At 43.4% G+C, this 18993-nt stretch overlaps 1 protein-coding gene across 7 annotated transcripts; it reads left to right on the top strand.

Annotated features, from left to right (window-relative positions):
• Positions 1-504: 504 nt before the first annotated feature.
• morc3a (MORC family CW-type zinc finger 3a) lies at positions 505-16902 on the top strand. Of its 7 annotated transcripts, XM_077001619.1 has the most exons (23): positions 506-663; positions 792-939; positions 1187-1365; positions 1441-1512; positions 4028-4100; positions 4736-4868; positions 5218-5441; positions 6048-6207; positions 10599-10746; positions 10853-10987; positions 11135-11251; positions 11730-11827; positions 11920-12024; positions 12256-12384; positions 12457-12528; positions 12635-12668; positions 12917-13015; positions 14759-14804; positions 14920-14983; positions 15093-15350; positions 15435-15939; positions 16203-16438; positions 16533-16902. In XM_077001619.1, the coding sequence occupies exons 1-23, from the start codon at positions 583-585 to the stop codon at positions 16696-16698; spliced, it is 3282 nt and encodes a 1093-aa protein (XP_076857734.1). In that variant the 5' UTR covers positions 506-582; the 3' UTR covers positions 16699-16902. The 7 variants fall into 7 exon arrangements, with proteins under 7 accessions (XP_076857733.1, XP_076857732.1, XP_076857734.1 ...); XM_077001618.1 differs by having other exon boundaries at positions 505-663; positions 10892-10987; positions 15093-15939; XM_077001617.1 differs by having other exon boundaries at positions 505-663; positions 10599-10758; positions 10892-10987; positions 15093-15939.
• The last annotated feature ends 2091 nt before the right edge of the window (positions 16903-18993 follow it).

Below are 18993 nucleotides of genomic sequence, written 5' to 3'. Positions count from 1 at the left end.
ATCTTAACTTCCTTCAAATCCTACCATGGTCAGAAAATGGTTGAACTTATCGTTTAAAAATTATATTCATGAGCGCAAGAAGTAACCAGTGTTGTGTTCAAAAAAGAACGCGTTCATTGAACACGCTCCTTTTTTCGTGAACGTTGAACTGAACGCAACACATTTTTAAATAAAGAACTTGAACGTGAATTAGTTCACATTATGTGTCATGAACGGCAGACATCACTGTCAATTAACGTTGGAAATTGTTTTCCATTGAAAACTGAGTGACATCTGTTTTCTATTTTGAAACGCAACGAGAGAAAGCTCATCCCTCCTGTGTTTTCGCTGGTGTGCGCAATGCATTGTGGGCAACGTAGTGTCCGGCTGAAAATAGTTAACGTACTGGCTAGTTAATAACATACTGGCTTCCGCACGACGTTACCCGTGATGAATTGCAGCAGAGCGGGGCAGAAAAGTAGTTCAGAAAAGCTGTGAACTGGCACAACACTGGAAGTAACAAAGCTGTTCCTAAAACCATTTCGTCAGGTTTTCTGAATATCTGTGCTACCCGTCGAGCTGTCCTTCCTAGGGCTACTGCGCATGCGCATGCTACTTCTACGTCAGTGTTCAGCGCACGCCCATAATTCCGTGCTGCTCTCGTTCTTTTCTCTTGGATTCACGGTGAGTATTTCCTCTTTTTTTGCATTTATATTGTGTTTAATCTAAATTAGCAGGTGGGGTTGCATTGAATCTAAAGCAATGTTCTTAAATACAAGTAAATGCCCATGTAACGTTAATGACGTTTGCAGTGTATTTTCTGCGACGGTCTGTTAAATGCAATGGAGGCGAAGTGGGACACGATGCTCCATTTTCTGATGAATGGATCATACCCTAAGAACTTCAACAAATGGCAGAGGCAAAATCTCAGGCGGTATGCCTCCAAGTTTCAAATAAAAGGTCAGTCAAGTTATGTAATACGTTCGTTCCACCTTTAATACTGTGGATTTTATCGTCTATATATTACCTTATCAGAACATGCTTCCACCATCAACACTGCAGGTAGGATAATTTTATAGACTGTAACCTTATCAGAAAGTGCTTCTAGCACCAACACTGTAGGTAAGATAGTTTTATAGAATTTATTACTTATTTATCAAAAAGTGCTTTAAACTATGATTTTTTTGTGGTTTTCTTTCCATTTCAGAAGGAGACCTCTGGTTTCAAGGCAGAAGAAAGGCTATTAAAACAGTGGAGGAAGCCAGGGTTTTGTTTCGGGAGTTTCACTCCTCCCCACTCGGTGGACATTCGGGCATCGTGAAGACTCGGGCTGCCATTTGCGCCAGGTTTTACTGGCCAGGCATGACGGTTCATGTTGAAAATTGGGTATGGTTTTTGTGGTTATTTTATTTTATAAATAATAGAAAGTGGCACAGTATCATAACTAATGTGTATTTTTAGATCTTGGAATGCAACGGATGTCGGAAAGTGGGGAAACCACTGACTGTTGTGCAACCATTTGAATGCAATAAGGTAAGTGCATTGAATACATTATGCTGATAAGCTGAAATATCGTTTTTTAATTTTTAATATGATCCTACCTACAGTATTAATTCTGGAACAATGGATAAATGATCATACAATAAATCTACTAGACTGGCCAGCACGCTTCCCAGACCTAAAGCCTGTGAAAACCTCTGGGAAATCTTGGTACACAGGATTAACGCTGAAGGGAAGCAGTATACCACTGTTGAAGAGTTCAAAACAGCTATTTCGGAGGCTTAGGACAACATTGAGAACAATCTTTTGCAAAACCTGGTTAACAGTATATCAAACAGTATGTTCCAGGTTATTAATAGGAGTGGAAAGTGACAGATTACTAGCATATTATAATCATTGCTGAAATAATTATAACAATGTGAAAATGAAAAAATTAAGCAGTGGTCTTAAATTAAATAGACAACAGAAATCAATAAAAGTTCCTCCCAAAAAACAAACAAACTCAATCGTTATAAATGAGTATTAATACTATTAAATACTAAATACTATTAAATAATGCACAACTGGAGGACTCCACAAAACATCCATAACTTCTGCTGAAAACTCAGATAAATATGTTGAAATTAAACTGGACAGAGTGTATACATCTATATATACGCGCTGTGGTGGGACATTTTGACACGGTAGCACGAATTGACAGATAATATCCATAAATTGCTACGGGCGTGAACGTGTTCAGTGCACTGACGTGAAAGTCGAGTGCGCAGGACAGCGAGCTGCGCAGCGCATGTTCAGAACTTCGGCGGTAAATCGCGCTCAAGATGGCGGCACATACCGATAGAGGAATACCTCTAAGTGCGGTAAGATATTACAACTTATGAAATGACCTAGGGATACATGTGGGCATTTACACTGACCTCGCGTGAAGGAAACCACGCATGTCGTTTTAGTTGATGGGTTTTACGACACTGTTGGAAATGCTTTCATCTTTCCAAAAGGATTACTTAAAAACTCACGTAGCCTACGCTGTCACGAATGTAGGCGCTTTATCCGTAGTTATTACTGAGGTGCATTAATTACTTGGCTAGGTAATTAGGACAAATGCCAGATAGAATAACTCTGGAAGACTTTGTTTTTATATATAATAAATATAATATGAATCTCTTGTTGACTTGATGCGAAACAACTCTCAGTTTCGTTTCATCATTAACGCTGCTGTCCTGTCACTTTCGTCAGCATAGCTAATTAACGTCTTATACATTTGCTGCGTAGTTCTTAAAGGAATTTGGATATTTTTTGTGTGTTGTTTGTTCTGTTGACTTACTGGGTGCAAAACTCGGTGTCATTTGACGTCAAAAAATGCTGCCGTGTGGTCACTTGGTTAATTTGACTCACGCCGGTGTCAAACATCCAGCCTAACTTTTAGCCATCTGTCTATCTAGCTACCGATTATTTCGACGTGTATCTATGTAGATGTATATTCATTAGAAAGTGTCTTTAAAGATAGCTAAATGAACATTTGGAGTGTCTGTCATGTTTGCCTTTCAGATTCGTGTCATCAGTATGTAAGTGCCTAACACAAGGAGTAAGCCATCCAAATGTGTAAAGTATGGTTGGCTGTAGTGATGGACAAATGACACCGAAGCTTCGGAGCGCGTGTGACTTTTTCTGAAGCGGAGTGAATAGATACACCTGTGTGCCGTGACTGATGACGTTCGAAGCTTCGAAGGTCATCGCTGTTTCGCTTTGCGCTTAGATTCCAAATATTGCGACGCTTTTCATTGGCTCATTGTCTTTTAGTGTGTGGCATTGGCTCACGGCGTTTCAATGCGTTCTGAGACAATGACAGCTTGACAGATTTGAGTGGTTTGGTGCCATACCAGCTATATAAGATGCATCAGCGACTACTGTCACCAGACACGCCTGGTGGTGGTGGTACAGTTTGGACAGATGTGTGTAGTCAATACAGAACTGCCCTAGACTTTGACCAGCCCATACTACTCGAATGGCATCATTATCCAGTCATTGTGCCACTGCATGGACAACACAGGCCTAATTTCAGACAATGTATTTATAATAAGTCGACTTGTAATCATCTGAGACGATGTTGTCAAGCTGTAATTGATGCTCAAGGACAAACAACAAGTTATTGAGATATTGACATTTTTTGTTGGTGTTAACCCACCACCTGTTGGGTTATGTTTCAGTAAATTGTTTGAGATGTAAGTGTTTTCATGACCCAGGGCACAGATAACAAAAATCCTTTATGGTAGCCAGGTTTTTATTATTTGGGCATGGTAATCAAAATGTAAAATTTAAATATCAGTGTGGGTTTGAGTAATTTGCATACTCTGTGCATGTATTCGGTCTGCATTTTTTAAAGAAGGACATTCCTTTAAAAGCTGTGACATTGTTACAGATTTTATATAGTGATAATTATTGAGATCGAGCAATATAGAAAAATGTATTGCAATAACATTTTTGGTCATATTGCCCAGCTCTGTATCAAAGTATTTTTCCTAATGCTACTGATCTTCTCCCCTTGAAGCTTAATCCAAACTACCTGCATTCAAACTCCACCAGCCATACTTGGCCCTTCAGTGCTATTGCTGAGCTGATTGGTGAGTCACTGCTAATTCTACTTGCTCTGCTGATTGCTTGCCTTAATTGATATGATACTCCATTGCTACACTAATACTGACCTACATAGTGAGTATTATGAAATATTAAATAGCTTTTTTAACTGTTGCTACCTTGCCAATATTCTACGGTTATATAAACTATAATCACAGCATCACATCTAGCCGCGCCAGTGCTACAGATTGTATGTGCTGTGGGTGATTTATTCTCCCCCGGTACAGTGTAGTAGTTGTGCCTTGGCATGGATTGTAACTGTTTACTGCAGCACCAGATGCAGTACTATGCATGTCTGCTGCACTATGTGCACTAAATCTAAGATGGCTACAAAGCTGTTAGCACTTCATATTCAGCTCCTCTCCACTGTTTTTGAAGATTTTACCACCATACACCATTTAAGGTATATGACTAAATTTTTACCAGTTTCAGGAAAGTTAAATTAAGCATGTAAACTGCTTCTTCAGAATATGCAGGATATATTTTGGGACATGGTCTTCATTTCACATATGCGTTTTATAACTGATTTTGATCTCAAACACTCGAGGAAACTCATCAAACAGGAAGCTTTGCTGTGTCACAGTGGATAATATGAAAAGTGATTAGCTGTTTCTGTCCTCAGACAACGCTTATGACCCAGATGCCAATGCCAAGCTGTTCTGGATTGATAAAACTGTGATCAAAGGCCATGACTGCCTCACCTTCATGGATAACGGAGCAGGCATGGATTATGACAAGATGCACAAAATGCTCAGGTAGGGGACGTATCAAGGGAGGCAGCACCAGCTTCATTCTGGAAGGGGCTTGTCAGCGATCTAGTTATTCTGACGCCCCATTTTATTCAAGTTTTGCTAACCAGACTTTATGTAAGGCAGTGTTATAAAATGAACGATGATATATAATTAGCGATAATTTGTGTGTCTTAGTGCCTTTTAACAAGCCATTTATTTACACATTTAAAAAACCTTGTGTTCTCCTTTCAGTTCCTCTAATTTCTGCCTGCTTTCAACATCTCTCCTACATTGGTCCTCTGTAATGCCTTCTTGACGTCTAATGATCCTGAGACTCTTATCAACTGAGGCTCTTTCACTGTTTTTCACTCAGTTTTGGCTTCAACGATAAGCAGACGGTGAACGGCCACGTCCCTGTGGGCATGTATGGTAACGGTTTTAAGTCTGGCTCCATGCGTCTGGGGAAGGATGCCATCGTGTTCTCGAAGAAAGCAGACACTATGTGTGTAGGACTACTGTCGCAGACGTACCTGGAACAGATAAATGCGCAGCACATTGCAGTGCCTATAGCCATGTTCAGATGCACTGGGCAGACCAATATCCTTATCTAAATGGAGTGGGAACCAATGAGGAACCTGATTTGAAACACTGTTCACATTTCCACCAAAACAAATCCCAGAGCCTGTGGCGCTGAATTCAGCTACAGTGATGCTGCATATTTGTCCACATTGGCCAATGATGTTAGGTTAATTACATTAAACTTGGCCTACATGAATTGTAAATATATTTCCATGACTAATATTGTTATATTAATTATATTCATTATCCGTTGTAATTTTATGTACTGTTGTTATTATTAATATTATCTGTCTTATCAATAATTGGTCCATACTTGCCTTTTGGATATAAACAAATATCTGAAACAAATGGCCAAAATGCTTGCAGGTAATCTGTGCACTCTGCCGTCTGGGTGCTACTTTTTAATTCTGTTGTGCACTGTGCCACTTCCTCTGTTGATGACACATCCCTAGTTCCAACAAATATTGGTCCAAAAACAGCCATTTCTTTGATGGCATCAAGGTTCTCAGAACCAGAAACTGGAATGAAACCCAATCCTTGTTGGTTGAGAAGGGCTTTAAGATTTTAGTTCCCTTATTATGTTTATCACCTCTGAATGACTTTTTGGCCCTTGACCTGGCTCACTCTCCTGCCCTGTGTCGGAGCATGCTGCAAGTCTGGAAGATATCCTTCACTACTCGCTGTTTAACACGACGGAGGAGCTACTGTGTGAACTCGACGCCATCAAAGGTCCGTGCTCAACAAACTCCGCCGGAACCCGGATCATCATCTGGAACCTCCGCAAGTGAGTATTTTCCCAGAGAAGAGATGGAAAAGAAAGATAGATATGAGAAAGTGCATCTGTCAATAAGTGAAGGAAAGGGTTATTAAGATGGTTATTAAAGTTCTGTCCAGAAATACGAGAACTCTCGCAGGTTGTAAGAGAATGTTGACATTAGGGGTGGGAATCGTTTACTATCTCACGATTCGATTCCGATTTTGGGGGCCACGATTAGATTCAAAACGATTTGATTTATAAAAATTTCTGCTTCAATCTATAAATCTGCATGATCTACGACAGTCTGCTTTGCAAGAAAGAATGACAAATACAGAAAATAAAGTGTCTTTCACATTTAATTAACAAAAATAAAGTGCTTTGGTAAAATAAAATGCTTTTTGTTGTGTTACCAAAATTCTTGAGCTTAATTTTACAAGCTGTCAAGGCTGGCTCGGATGATGTTCCCCCAGCTGTTGCTAGGGGCACCAGAGTCAGTCCCAGACTAAACCAGCGTAACTGTACGTTCTCAGCCAGTCTCTGCTTTCTGTGGTTGCTCCTCGTTTGAAGGTGTCTCGCCACCTCTCTCTGTTATGCTTTCTCTTTACTTATTTGAGTATCTTTCTCCTGCGTCGATTCCTGACCCATCTCAAGTTTTCCCAATCCTGTATTTCTTCCTATCCGTTTTGCCTTTATTTTTGGGAAGGGTTTTATTTTGCTGCGGCGTTTTTTGCCTGCTGCCTGTTACTTCCCCTGGCATACTTGGTTTCGTTTTTGTGTTGCATTTATCCGCGCTGTTTTTAAGTTACTGTTGTTATTTTGTTTCTTTCTCCTGTCTCTATACGTTTAAGTGTTATTTTCCACGCGTTGTATTTTCCGCGTAGTTTTTTTGTTTATATTTACTACTTATCATAGTTTTGGTTTCTATTATTTTGCGCGTTGAGTCTTCCGCATTGTTTTGTTTGTTCTTGGTCGCTGTGCGCGTTTCCCTCTCGCTAATACATTTGACAAGTGTCAAACGTCTTGCTCTTGCGAGCCGGCACTTGGGTCCACCCTTCTCTATATTATTTCACGCGGTGTGTACGTTCCTGTGCTCACTGCATTACACAAGTCTGACGCTCGGTAGAGAGGCACGACGAACGTCGAACTGTGCAATGAAGAACGTTTATTGCTGAACACAAACACGAAGCTCCGTGCGGAGTGCGAACAGAAAAATACACCTTTCACACAGGCACGAAACTTTAGACAAAGACGAGCACAAGACACCGCGCTAACGCACATTAAATAGGTGAATAACACAGACCCACGTGACCTCGAGACAAGGCACAGGTGTAACAAACGAACACGCTCACAAACAACCCACGCCCACGGAAGTATAAACATGGACATAACGACACGCAGACAACGTAACGGCACGCCCACAGGGAAGGGTCCGGAGCTGTGACCGTGACAGAACCCTCCGCCAGGGGCTCGCTACTCCCGGAGCGTCCCGCGCAGCTGGAATGCCCCGATCCAACACCGACGGGCAGGTCCGGAGCCGCCGGGATCACGAGCCTCCGAGAGCAGTCGCCCCCGACGGCGGGAACCGCCGCGAACAGCTCTAGTACACCCTCCCTGGGAAGACAGGGGAGAAAACATTAAACAATGGCACGTTCACAAACACGCACACTGGAACATGAAACACAAGAGGCACAAACGGGAAAAGGAAGTTAGGGAGACACAAGGGGATAGACAAAAACATAGGAACACAGACATTCATTCCCGGAGCTAGGCTTCCCGCCTGAGGCAACGCCTGTAGCGGCGCGAAAGCTCCGGGGGCTGGAGACGCTGCAGCTGGCGGTGTTCCTCCCGCCTCTTCTGACCGCTTACCGCCAGATGCCGCATGGCCAGCGGACGCGCTGGGTGTAGCGCGACCAGTAGCCCGCTTGGGGGCAGTCCCTCTGGCGGGCGCGCGAGGTGCAGCGCGACCAGTAGCCCGCTTGGGAGCAGTCCCTCTGGCGGGCGCGCGAGGTGCAGCGCGATTGGTAGCCCGCTTGGAGGCAGCACTACCGGTGGGTCTCGCGGCAACCGTTCTCCCAGGTCCGCGGCTCCCTCCACCGGGTTTGCCGTAAGGGCTTGCCGCCCCATAAGCCTGCCGGCGCCCATTCCCCCACTCCGGGTGACCCCCGTAGGAGGCCCCGCCGGTGCCAGTCCGGCTCTCCCTGGCTCCGGTATCGGGGGTGGTGTCCATCGCCGACTCTCCCTCCTCGGCTACGCTCCAGTCCATCGACTGAGTGGGGTCCTCGCACCGTGAGTGTTCCATGGGCTCCTCCTCGTCGGAGTCCCCACTCTCCGATGCGGGCGGACTGTCCGGTCCGCTCCCACCCCCTTTGTACACCGTCAGGAGCGAACTCGCCGACCGGAGACTCTCCCCCTCTTCTGACGGGGCTGCGCACCACGACGGAGGGGGGCTGGTGACCTCCTTCTCCTCTTCATCGGAGTGCTCGGTGTACTCCGACCACTCCGACGGCGGAGGGCTGGTGTCTGCCTTCTCTTCGCCATAGTACATGGTCGGCGCGGAGTAGACCGACGGCGTGGGACTGGTCTCCCTCTCCTCGTCCGACCTCGGGGAAGCCGCAGACGTGAGGGAAGGGCAGCTGATCTCATCCTCACTCTCCCCCTCTCCGGAGTCCTCACTCCCGAACTCATCTTCGGGGGGAGTGAGGGCAAAGGCGCCTACCCCCACCATAAATGGTTCAGTCTCCTCCAGGTCTGCGGGGGGGAAGGTCCCTTCTGCAGGGTATGCCAGGGGCGGAGCTCCGTGCCTCTCGCTCCATACCCTGCTCGCGGCCAGTCGGAAGTACTCCGCTTCCTCCTCGTCCTCAGCCGCCTGAACTTGGCGCAGTAGGCACGCACAGACGGGGTCCTGCTGCATCTCCTGCTCCGGGTCTGGTACCTCGGAGCGACGTGCAGGGGAAGAAGCGTGACGTCGCTTAGCCTTCTTCTTACCCTTCTTGCGTGCCGACGTGTATCCTGGCATAGTGGTGGCTCGTCTTTCTCTGACGCTCGGTAGAGAGGCACGACGAACGTCGAACTGTGCAATGAAGAACGTTTATTGCTGAACACAAACACGAAGCTCCGTGCGGAGTGCGAACAGAAAAATACACCTTTCACACAGGCACGAAACTTTAGACAAAGACGAGCACAAGACACCGCGCTAACGCACATTAAATAGGTGAATAACACAGACCCACGTGACCTCGAGACAAGGCACAGGTGTAACAAACGAACACGCTCACAAACAACCCACGCCCACGGAAGTATAAACATGGACATAACGACACGCAGACAACGTAACGGCACGCCCACAGGGAAGGGTCCGGAGCTGTGACCGTGACAACAAGCCTTGCACACGAGCTAAGTTGTGTCAAGTTCGGTCTTCCCTGGCATTCGGTAAAAACCAAAATGATCCCATATTTTTGCCTTAATGTAACGTATTGACCAGACAGAGAGGGATCCAACTGCGGAAGTATACCGCTTTTATTCAAATGAGTCACGTTTACAGAAAACAGCACAAGTATCACTAGCGCTAGATGTAGTAACAATAGCATTTTCTTGGGATGGTCAGGACGGTCCAGGGTCATAGCGAGAGGGCAGAATCCGGGAGGTACAGGAGGGCTAGACAGGAGGCGAGGTCTGAGGAGAAAGCAAGGGTCAGGGCACAGGAGATCGCATAGGTAATGGAAACAATTGGTATGCTGCATGGAAACGACAATACTTTGCGACGAGGAAGTGGTGGGAAGGTGTATATATGTGACTAATAAGGGGCGTGGTGATTAGTGGCAGGTGAGACTGGGAGGAACGTATCGGACGGCATTCCTTACACCAGGGGTCACCAACCTTTTTGAAACTGGGAGCTACTTCTTGGATAGCAATTATTGCGGAGAGCTACCAGATTAATACACATCTATCGATCGAAAAGTTGTTGACCGGGGGGTGGGGGGGTTGTGCGTGTGCGAGTGTCAATTGCTAAGCGGGAAGACCGCTAGCAACCGCGGACAATCTCTAATAGTAGCAAAAACATAAACGATGCAGCGCTTTGGTGCATGGCGCTATATTGAGCTATTTTTAAAACAAGCCCGCGGGCACCACGTTGGTGACTCCTGCCTTACACTTAAACTAAGACGGGACAGGTTGAATATCTCTTTCCTCTATCTGTTTTGAAACTTTTCTGCGCATGGGTGTGTCCCAGAACCTGCTGCGTAAAGTCTCGTGTAATTTTGTAATTACGTAATGCGAGACTTCACCACGACTTAGAATCGATTTTGGAACATTTAAAATTGATTCTGAATCGTAGTAAATGAGAATCGATTTTTGATATGTGAAACGATTTTTTTGGCATACCTCTAGTTGACATTGTACGAAACTTTACACCACTACAGGAGTTTATCAGGACAGGAGGAATTTGACTACTCGACCAATCGCTATGACATCAGAATCCCACCCGATGTATACGAGAGTACCGGGAAGCAGTACAAAAAGCAAGAGCACGTAATGCAGTCGGGTCCAGAGAGCGACTACTCACTGCGGGTGAGCTTCCAGGTATTATGTTGACTGGTATAGATGTTAGTTGGAGAGGTTCACCTACCTAACCCAGTGCAATGTGTATGTGTGTTCATGAAAATTCTTGGATTAGGCGTACTGCAGTGTTCTCTACCTGAAACCCAAAATGCAGATTATCATTCGAGGGCAGAAAGTAAGAACTGAGCTCATCTCCAAAAGTCTAGCAAACACCGTCAAGGACAAATACAGACCAAAAATCCCAAACATTGTATCCTTCTACCAAGTAATGGAGAGAGTGAATGAATAGCATGTTGAGGACGTCCAGTGGATAACTGCTAATGAACGTGTGAGATCTAATTATCAAAATATTTTTATATGCTTTGACTGTTTTCGGTCCTTAAGTTGTTGTTGTCAGAAACCCATTACAATCACCTTTGGTTTCAACACCAAGAGCAAAGAGCAATATGGTATTATGATGTACCACAAAAACCGCCTCATCAAAGCCTACGAGAGAGTCACCTGCCAGCTGAAGGTAAGTTTCTCACCGACGTAGCACTATATGTGCACTCAACCAAAGCATATCAACCATATTTATTTAGTGTGCAGGATACAGCACATGTCTATTGAGGAGTCTTTTAAGACGAGTGTTACTCTGCTATAACATCTTTCACTGAAGAGGCATGTCGCAGAGGTACAGAAGGTACAGGTCTATACACTGGAGAAGATTCTACTCACTTGTAGTGAATCGGGCAGGTAGCAGAGGGATAATTGACAATAAATCAGCAACCGAGGTTATACCGCTTATTCTGTGAATATAATAAGAAGGTAACAGCCATGCAGTCCCACAGCAGAGATGTCCAAGCTAATTCAGGTAAGCAGGAGAATGATGCCACCTGTTTGGTTGATCTCGGTCTTCAGATCAGTAAGTCATCTCTCAAATGCAGAATAAGTAAATGTAAACAATATTAATAATGAAACCTGAAATTGTAGTTTTTGTGTTCTGTAACCAGGCAAACAAAATTGGAGTGGGAGTCATTGGTGTGTTGGAGTGCAACTTTCTCAAGCCAACTCACAACAAACAGGACTTCGACTACACAGACGAATACAGGTCTGTTTTACAGAGATTGATGGGCATGTGATCTTCACTCAAAGCTTACTAATGAACTGCACACTTAAGAATGTTATTTTCTGTCTGTGCAGGAAAACCATGTGCAGTCTAAATAACAAGCTTGAAGAATATTGGAAAGAGGTCCATCATAGATTCGGGAAAAATGCAGACATTGCTTTAACTATAGAGGATATTCCGTGAGTTAAACGCATTTTATTCACCTTATCTTGTATGCTTTTTCATTAGGGCTTTGATGCTGGCTCCAAAGTAAATAATTTAAAAAGTCAAGGCACACAAATTTTCTGATTGGAGTTAAACGTTCACTTTGTGCATTTAAAGCTACGAGTGTCTAACAAAACAACAAAAAGCAAAAAGTGTGTTGTTGTTGCTGGCTCCTTGAGATGTGTGTGCATGTCTGTGCATTGTAGGAAGAATCCGGACCAAAACTGGGTGCAGTGTGATGATTGTCAGAAGTGGCGGAAACTTCCAGATGGCATAGATACTAATGAACTCCCTTCCGCATGGTCCTGCCGCAGGAACCCTGATCCACAGTTCAGGTGTGTTTTTGTGTGTGTTTGGTGTGTGTTTGTGTATATTCCTGTGCTTACGTGATTACCTGCCCTGTTTAGGAGCTGTTTAGTTCCAGAGGAGCCTGAAGATTCTGACGATGAACAAGTATATCAGAAAACCCACAAACAGCAGTAAGTCAAGAAACATGCCATAGGAATCCATCAACAATATATTATATAACATGTGATGCGTGTGTGATAGCATGTGCTCATGTGTTTTTACTTTTTTTATCCCCAGTGAGCGAGAGGAGAAGATGAAACAGACACAGCGTGTAAGGTCCTCTGTGTGTGAAGTTTCATGTGGTTAATGAGGAAACCCACTTGGCAAACCCAGTGAAATGTCCATGGTGTTCTCTATAGATGGGAGTTTGATTCTCAGCTGAGCCATGTGACCTTTAGTCTCCAATCAGTGTATTTGTCCTCTCAGTGGAGTGAAGCATTAGTTTACTGTTTTTATTTTCTGTCAATATAGGGCCTGTTGTCACTGTTGATTTGAGAAATGAGTTTGTCTCTGTTTTAGGAGCAGGAGCAGAAAAACGCAGAGCAGCAGAGGATGAAGAAGTTGACCAGGCAGAACAAAGATCTGAAGAGGAAACTGGAACAGCAGGTCTGTCTGGGCGTGAGTCTCCTTTCTTTCCTTGCCCTAAACCTAACCTCTTACCTCTAACCTCTAACTCTAACTCAGGGGTGGGCAATTAATTTTTACAAGGGGCCACATGAGAAACCTGAATTGTGTCAGAGGGCCACACAAACGAAAATGACGTCATTACGGTGGCCACACCCACCTCGCACTAACTTGGTGGAGGCGTTTATACTTGCCGCGTCACATTCTGTGTAGTGTTGTCCGAAACGATGTGTGTTAGTATAAAGAAACACCCCTCAAAAACAATGGAAGGAACATTTACCTGACCAATTTTAATGTTGCTTTTTGTTTCAGATTTGAAAAGTGCTGGAATTTAGGCTAAATACTTGAAAATGTTTGAAATTGTAACTACTTCGTTTCACAACAAATAGCCATCTGAATGAACAGTTTTCTTGTATTACATTAACAAATACGAGCCTCTTGTAATTCCAGGACGAAACATGAGAGAACGTGAAGACTTTAAACAACCATTAAATAATGTGATAAAAAAGCGAATTATTTTGAATCATTTCGAGTATATGTATAAATATTTAACTTAATTAAGTTAAACGTGCTGGGAAATAATTTAATTCCACCTTGTAAAGGTGTATGAACCCTGCAAACATGACTTTGTCCATCGCGCTGAGGCGCGGCGTGCGCGCGAAGTTACAAAATTCGAGAGGTGCACGACCTCGCGAATCGACAGCGCGCGAGGCCCTCGCGCACGGGCAGAGCCACCGCGATTACGTCATTTTCGCCGCGCGGACCCCCGCGCTGCTCGCGCCGCGTCAGGTATAAACCAGGCTTAAACCTAGCTTTCTACGGCACTTTCAAGGTCCATTTCAATATTTCCCAGCTGACTCAGGTTCTCTCTAAGCTCGGTTTCTGGAACGGAAAATCCTGAGTTTTCGTTAACTCTGAGTTTTCTTACCCGGTTTCGTCACTAAATCCGCTTTCTGGAATACCCCCTGTTCAGTCAGCTATTTGTTGTGAATCGAAATACAGTTACAATTTCAAGCATTTTCAAGTACTTTAGCCAACATTCCAGCACTTTTCAAACCTGGAACACAATGCACAATTATAATTCGTCACGTAAATGTTCCGCCGTTCGCGGAGGTTCGTGCGAGGGGTGCGGAGTCGCGCGCTACGTTAACTCGCGAAAGTTTGTCGCTGATCACCTACAGTGTTTCTCGCACAGCTCACACATAAGCACGTACATCCACACGGAATTAACACAAACGTAGCGCTTTCAAAATAAAAGCGTCACAGTTGTATTGCACGCACGACATAGATATTTGTTAAATTTATGATTGGCCTCTCGCGGGCCGGACAGGGATGCACAACGGGCCGGATGTGGTCTGCTCTAACTGCCCAGGTTCTAATTGCCCAGGTCTGCTCTAACTGCTTCTCAAACTCTCCATTTTCCATAGTACTCAGTTAAGAAAATTATGCAGTCCTGTTTTATTTGTGGTTAATGTGAAAAATGCATCGTAGTAAACCATTAAAAAGGTGTACAACTGTAGGAGAAAGATGGGATATCTAACAAAATGACCTGTGTAATAGAGCATGACAGTACGTTTTTTGTTTAGGAATTCTTGTTTAATAAACACCTGGAATGCTTTACAGATTCATCCTGTGGTGCAGGCATCACGACTGTTTGGCAACGGCAGCCAGAATTCATAGCTTTTGAGTCCGTTTCTCATATACATCAATCTGTTTGTCTCTTTTTCTTCTCAACAGGTAAATTCACCCAGGTCTCCCGCCCAGTCCACACCCAGACCTGCAGGTCAGACCCCCTTTTGTCAGTGTGTGCCTGTGTTTCTGTACGTTACAAGCAGTACTGTTGTTGATCGACATCTAATGGGTTTTCTTCTTTCTTTTTTTTAAAATAATGACCACAGGTCCCAGATCTCCTGATATGCCAGTCATCTCCAATGTGATCTCTCTTTCCACTACTCCTTCAAGGTACATTTCTGTCTTTCTCCAACACCACATTTCTGAAATGCACCTGCTCTGTGACTGATCATCAGCGTCTTCCGGGTCTGAGCCGATGCTTTATTTCCCCTTTCATCAGGAGCAAGAGATCCCTGAACCATAGTGCAAAGAATGGTGTAGAGAAGAGACTCAGGTTTTTGAGTGATTTCTCCTCCAACACCAGGGGCAACCCTTCGACATCCACAGTCTCGCCAGATGCTTGTGTCTCGCTGTCTGTGATTGATCCTGACGATTGTGGTGGTAAAGAAGACTGGAGAGGGATACCTCACAATGAGGATGACATTGAGGGCAACAGCACACCAAGGTCCAGCCTGTCCCCCACTGTGAAGACAGAAAGGTACGATTACGACACTGACGGAGATTACTCAGGGGCCATGGACACAAATCCGTACCATGACCCAGGCTTTACGGATCTGTCCAGACAAATCTGTATGACAACCCAGACGGAGCAAATGCAGGCCATAAAACAGGAAGTGGATTCGGGAGAGAAGGAGGGGGAGGAGAGAAGCAAGGAAAGAGAGAGGGGTGCACGTCAACCAGAAACGCTTCAAGGTCTCCGCCTTCTGGAGAGGAGCTCGCATCAAGAACGCGAGATGAGCGTAACAAGTTTGGGGAATAAAAATGGAGAAGTGAAAGAGAGGCACAGTACCAGAGAGGCCGCCGTCCAGACCCTGGAAAGCTGCATAGTGATGCAGGGAGAGATGGAGCAGCTCCGACGTGAGCTGGACGAGCTGAAGAAGGAGAAGGCCCAGGCGTGGGTGGAGAAGAAGGCGGAGAGCCAGGACAGTAGCACAGGAGAAGGAGCACGGAGTGAGTTAGGTACAGCGTCATTTGTAGAAGTGGATGATGAACTGGCATGTCGGGTGGACGGTCTGCTGAGGGAATTGGACCAAAGAACCAAACAGGAGGAAGAGCTACAGAACAGGGTGAGGGTCTATGTTAATGTGATGAAAAGTGAATGAATAATTTTGAGTACGTGTGTGTGTGTATAAATATGTAAATATTTACTACAGCTGTAAGGTGTTGGAAAATAATAAAAATGAGGCTTGAAAGTGCTTGAATTTGACCTTGGAAGAGGTCTATGAACCTTGAAAAAAGAATGAGCTTAAATTAGACCTTATTGTCATGTCACTGTGGTCTTACATAGCCCTTCTTTCCTTTTGTTCCCATCTATGATACCATCACACAGCTGAAACATCTAGAGGAGCAGAACAGCGTTTTGTTGACTCGCTGTAAAAACCTTCAGAAAGATTTAGAAGTGAAAAGAGACCATGGAGATGTGAAATCAAGCGTAGATCCCAACCGAGATGAGGGTGCAATGGCTACAGGAGGACCATCTGTCCCAGTAAGTATCCCTCAGGATGGGACACGGAGAGGACCAGAGAGTGAGAGTGGACAAGGAGACAGCGCCACACAGGCCTGCCGGTAAATATTGAGCTTACCACCAATAGATATAGTCTGAGATGGCAAACGAAATTGTAATTGTGACCTTTTGTTTTTGCTTTTTTACTCTCTCTAGCCTCATGTTATGGGAACTCAGGCACAATGTTGGACGTCTCCTGGTGAACTATGTGCCTGCACTGGACCTTGAGCAAGTGAACTTTGATTGTGATGTCATTGACGAGATTCTCATGCAGGTTTTAGAAATGGCCTCTTCTCCTCTGGCAACAGAGCACAACTCCTGAATAATCTTTGGTGCTTTAGACCAGCGTTTCTCAACCCTGGGGTGCAGTCTGTCTTCATCGGGGGTGCCGTCAAAATATTCTGATGTGAAATAAAAAACTATAGTTTTAAAAATGGAAGTTATTTTATGCTTTAAAAATCATTAAAATTTATTTCATATGACCAGATTTCTCAAGTTTGGTGGGCGTAAGCTTTTTTTCAGGGGGGGGGGGGGGGGGGGAGGGGGTTGGAATCTGTCCCAATGGTTAGTTTAATTTGCGGCTGTGTGTGTGTGTGTGTGTGTGTGTGTGTGGTTGGGGAGCAGGCTGGCTAAAGTCTACCAAGCAACAGCACGATCTATATTCTGATTGGTTCAACCTGTTATAATATACAACCGATGGATTGGCTGAATATGCTGCGGTGTGCGGCGATTAGATTGTTTAAAAAATAAATAATAATAAATAATATTCAAGAGTGAGAAATTCCATGTGTGGCGTGAGAGCGTATGAAATCGCTAAAATGCGTGAGTCTCACACTCAAAGCGTGCATATGACCTGCATATGACCCTTACCAAGGTCAGCACGTGATTACGCAGGTTTCCCACTGACTGTAAGTCACATTGATGTGCTCTCTGTCTTAATCACTTTTTTTGTGTTATGTTGGCCAGGAGATGGTTGCTGAGAGTATGTTTTCAGGGTTGCCAAATCTCACGCATTGAGCGTGAGACACACGCATTTGACTGTCTTCACACGCTCTCACGCCACACTTCCGATATCTCACGCCAAAAAAAAATATCTAGTTTATTTACCTCTGATCCATATCTATGATTCAATGAGTTACTAGTTCGCTCTGGCGCCAACCACCGGCGATTGATAGATCGATAGTGTCCATTTTACGTTTGCCATGTTGGCACAGGTTCAAGCTCTTATGTTACACTTCAGTCTTTACACGGCCATAAAGATTGACCTTATGAATTTTTATTGTTTACTGTTTGCACATGAGTTAAGGTGCTTTAGGCATGATATGCCATTCATAGAAATAAGCATTTAAACCGAACAAAGTAAGGTTAAAGTAAGATAGGAAAAATATTCTTAAATGAAGAACCTTTGAAGACATTGTCTGGTATTGAGTTTACTCATATGCCATATTTAATTTTGATTTCCTTTTTTTACAGATTGTTTTTAAAAAATTACCATTGAATGTTTCATACATTATCCTAAAATACCAAGGCTTTTTAAGTATTTAAGTATTATTCTTTTTCAGTGGCATTCCTTGGGGAATCTTGACAGAAAATTATCTTCCATTGTTTACGAGTCAGCAATGTTTTTTTTCCCAGTTTCCAAATGTTATTTATCTTTTGTTCTTAATTGCCAATCAAGCCTTGTAATTGATCAAACCTAAATATAGAAAACGATTCATTATGTTCAAGATTACCTATTAAATTTCAAATTGAGTGAAACTTAATACACGCTAAAGAGGGATTGGGATGCTTGCATTATCTCAGGTATTGTACATATTGAAAGTGTATAATTATGTATGCAGGGTGCAGGGTTATACTAACATTTGTAGTGTTGTTCCATGTTGACGTGTTAACTGTAGCTCGTATCCTTGCCAAGTATGACGATTGTCTTTTGTAATGCACTTTAAGGTACGCTTCAAACTCTACCTAAAAACAGATTAATTAAGAGAGAAAAGAGTTTCCATTTGTATATATTTTAGTATTGTAGCAAATGTAGGGTTTAAAAGCATTAGTTGCATCAAAATGACTTAAATTTATGTCTAGATTTTGGCTTTACAGTGCAATATAAAAGTATTTACCAAATAATCTATGTTAAATATATTTTTCCAAGATTTTTTAAAACAACTGAATATACTTGTAATAAAGGTTATATATTCAATTGCTGTACATACTTGAGGTTCATTAAACAGTTTTTAGTGAAAAAAATTTCTTGTTTTGGTTTTATTGCTTTCTTATAGGTATATAGGTCTTTGCATCAATTGCTACTTTGTCTGATCTCATATCCATGTCAACTTTATGCAGTATAGTAGACTGGGTTATTATGATTTTCTTGTCTTGAAAATGTAATTTACTGCATGTTATTACTGTTATGTCTGTTGACAAATGACACATTGGCATATGATGCCCCTTTGTATATTTCATAATGAAGAACTGTGACACACACAAAACAGCACACAAAAAAGTTTAAATATGACTGTAAACGAAAAACTCATAATGGAAATCATATATTCAATCTAGATCAATTGTTCCAGTACCTGTACAACAGTTATATTAATAATATAACCGCAAGTGGCAATTC

This window comes from Brachyhypopomus gauderio, chromosome 4 (genome assembly GCF_052324685.1).
Source record: "Brachyhypopomus gauderio isolate BG-103 chromosome 4, BGAUD_0.2, whole genome shotgun sequence".
NCBI classification, from domain to species: domain Eukaryota; kingdom Metazoa; phylum Chordata; class Actinopteri; order Gymnotiformes; family Hypopomidae; genus Brachyhypopomus; species Brachyhypopomus gauderio.
The sequence above is the reverse complement of the archived record's forward strand: the minus strand, read 5'-3'. Positions and strand labels throughout refer to the sequence as shown.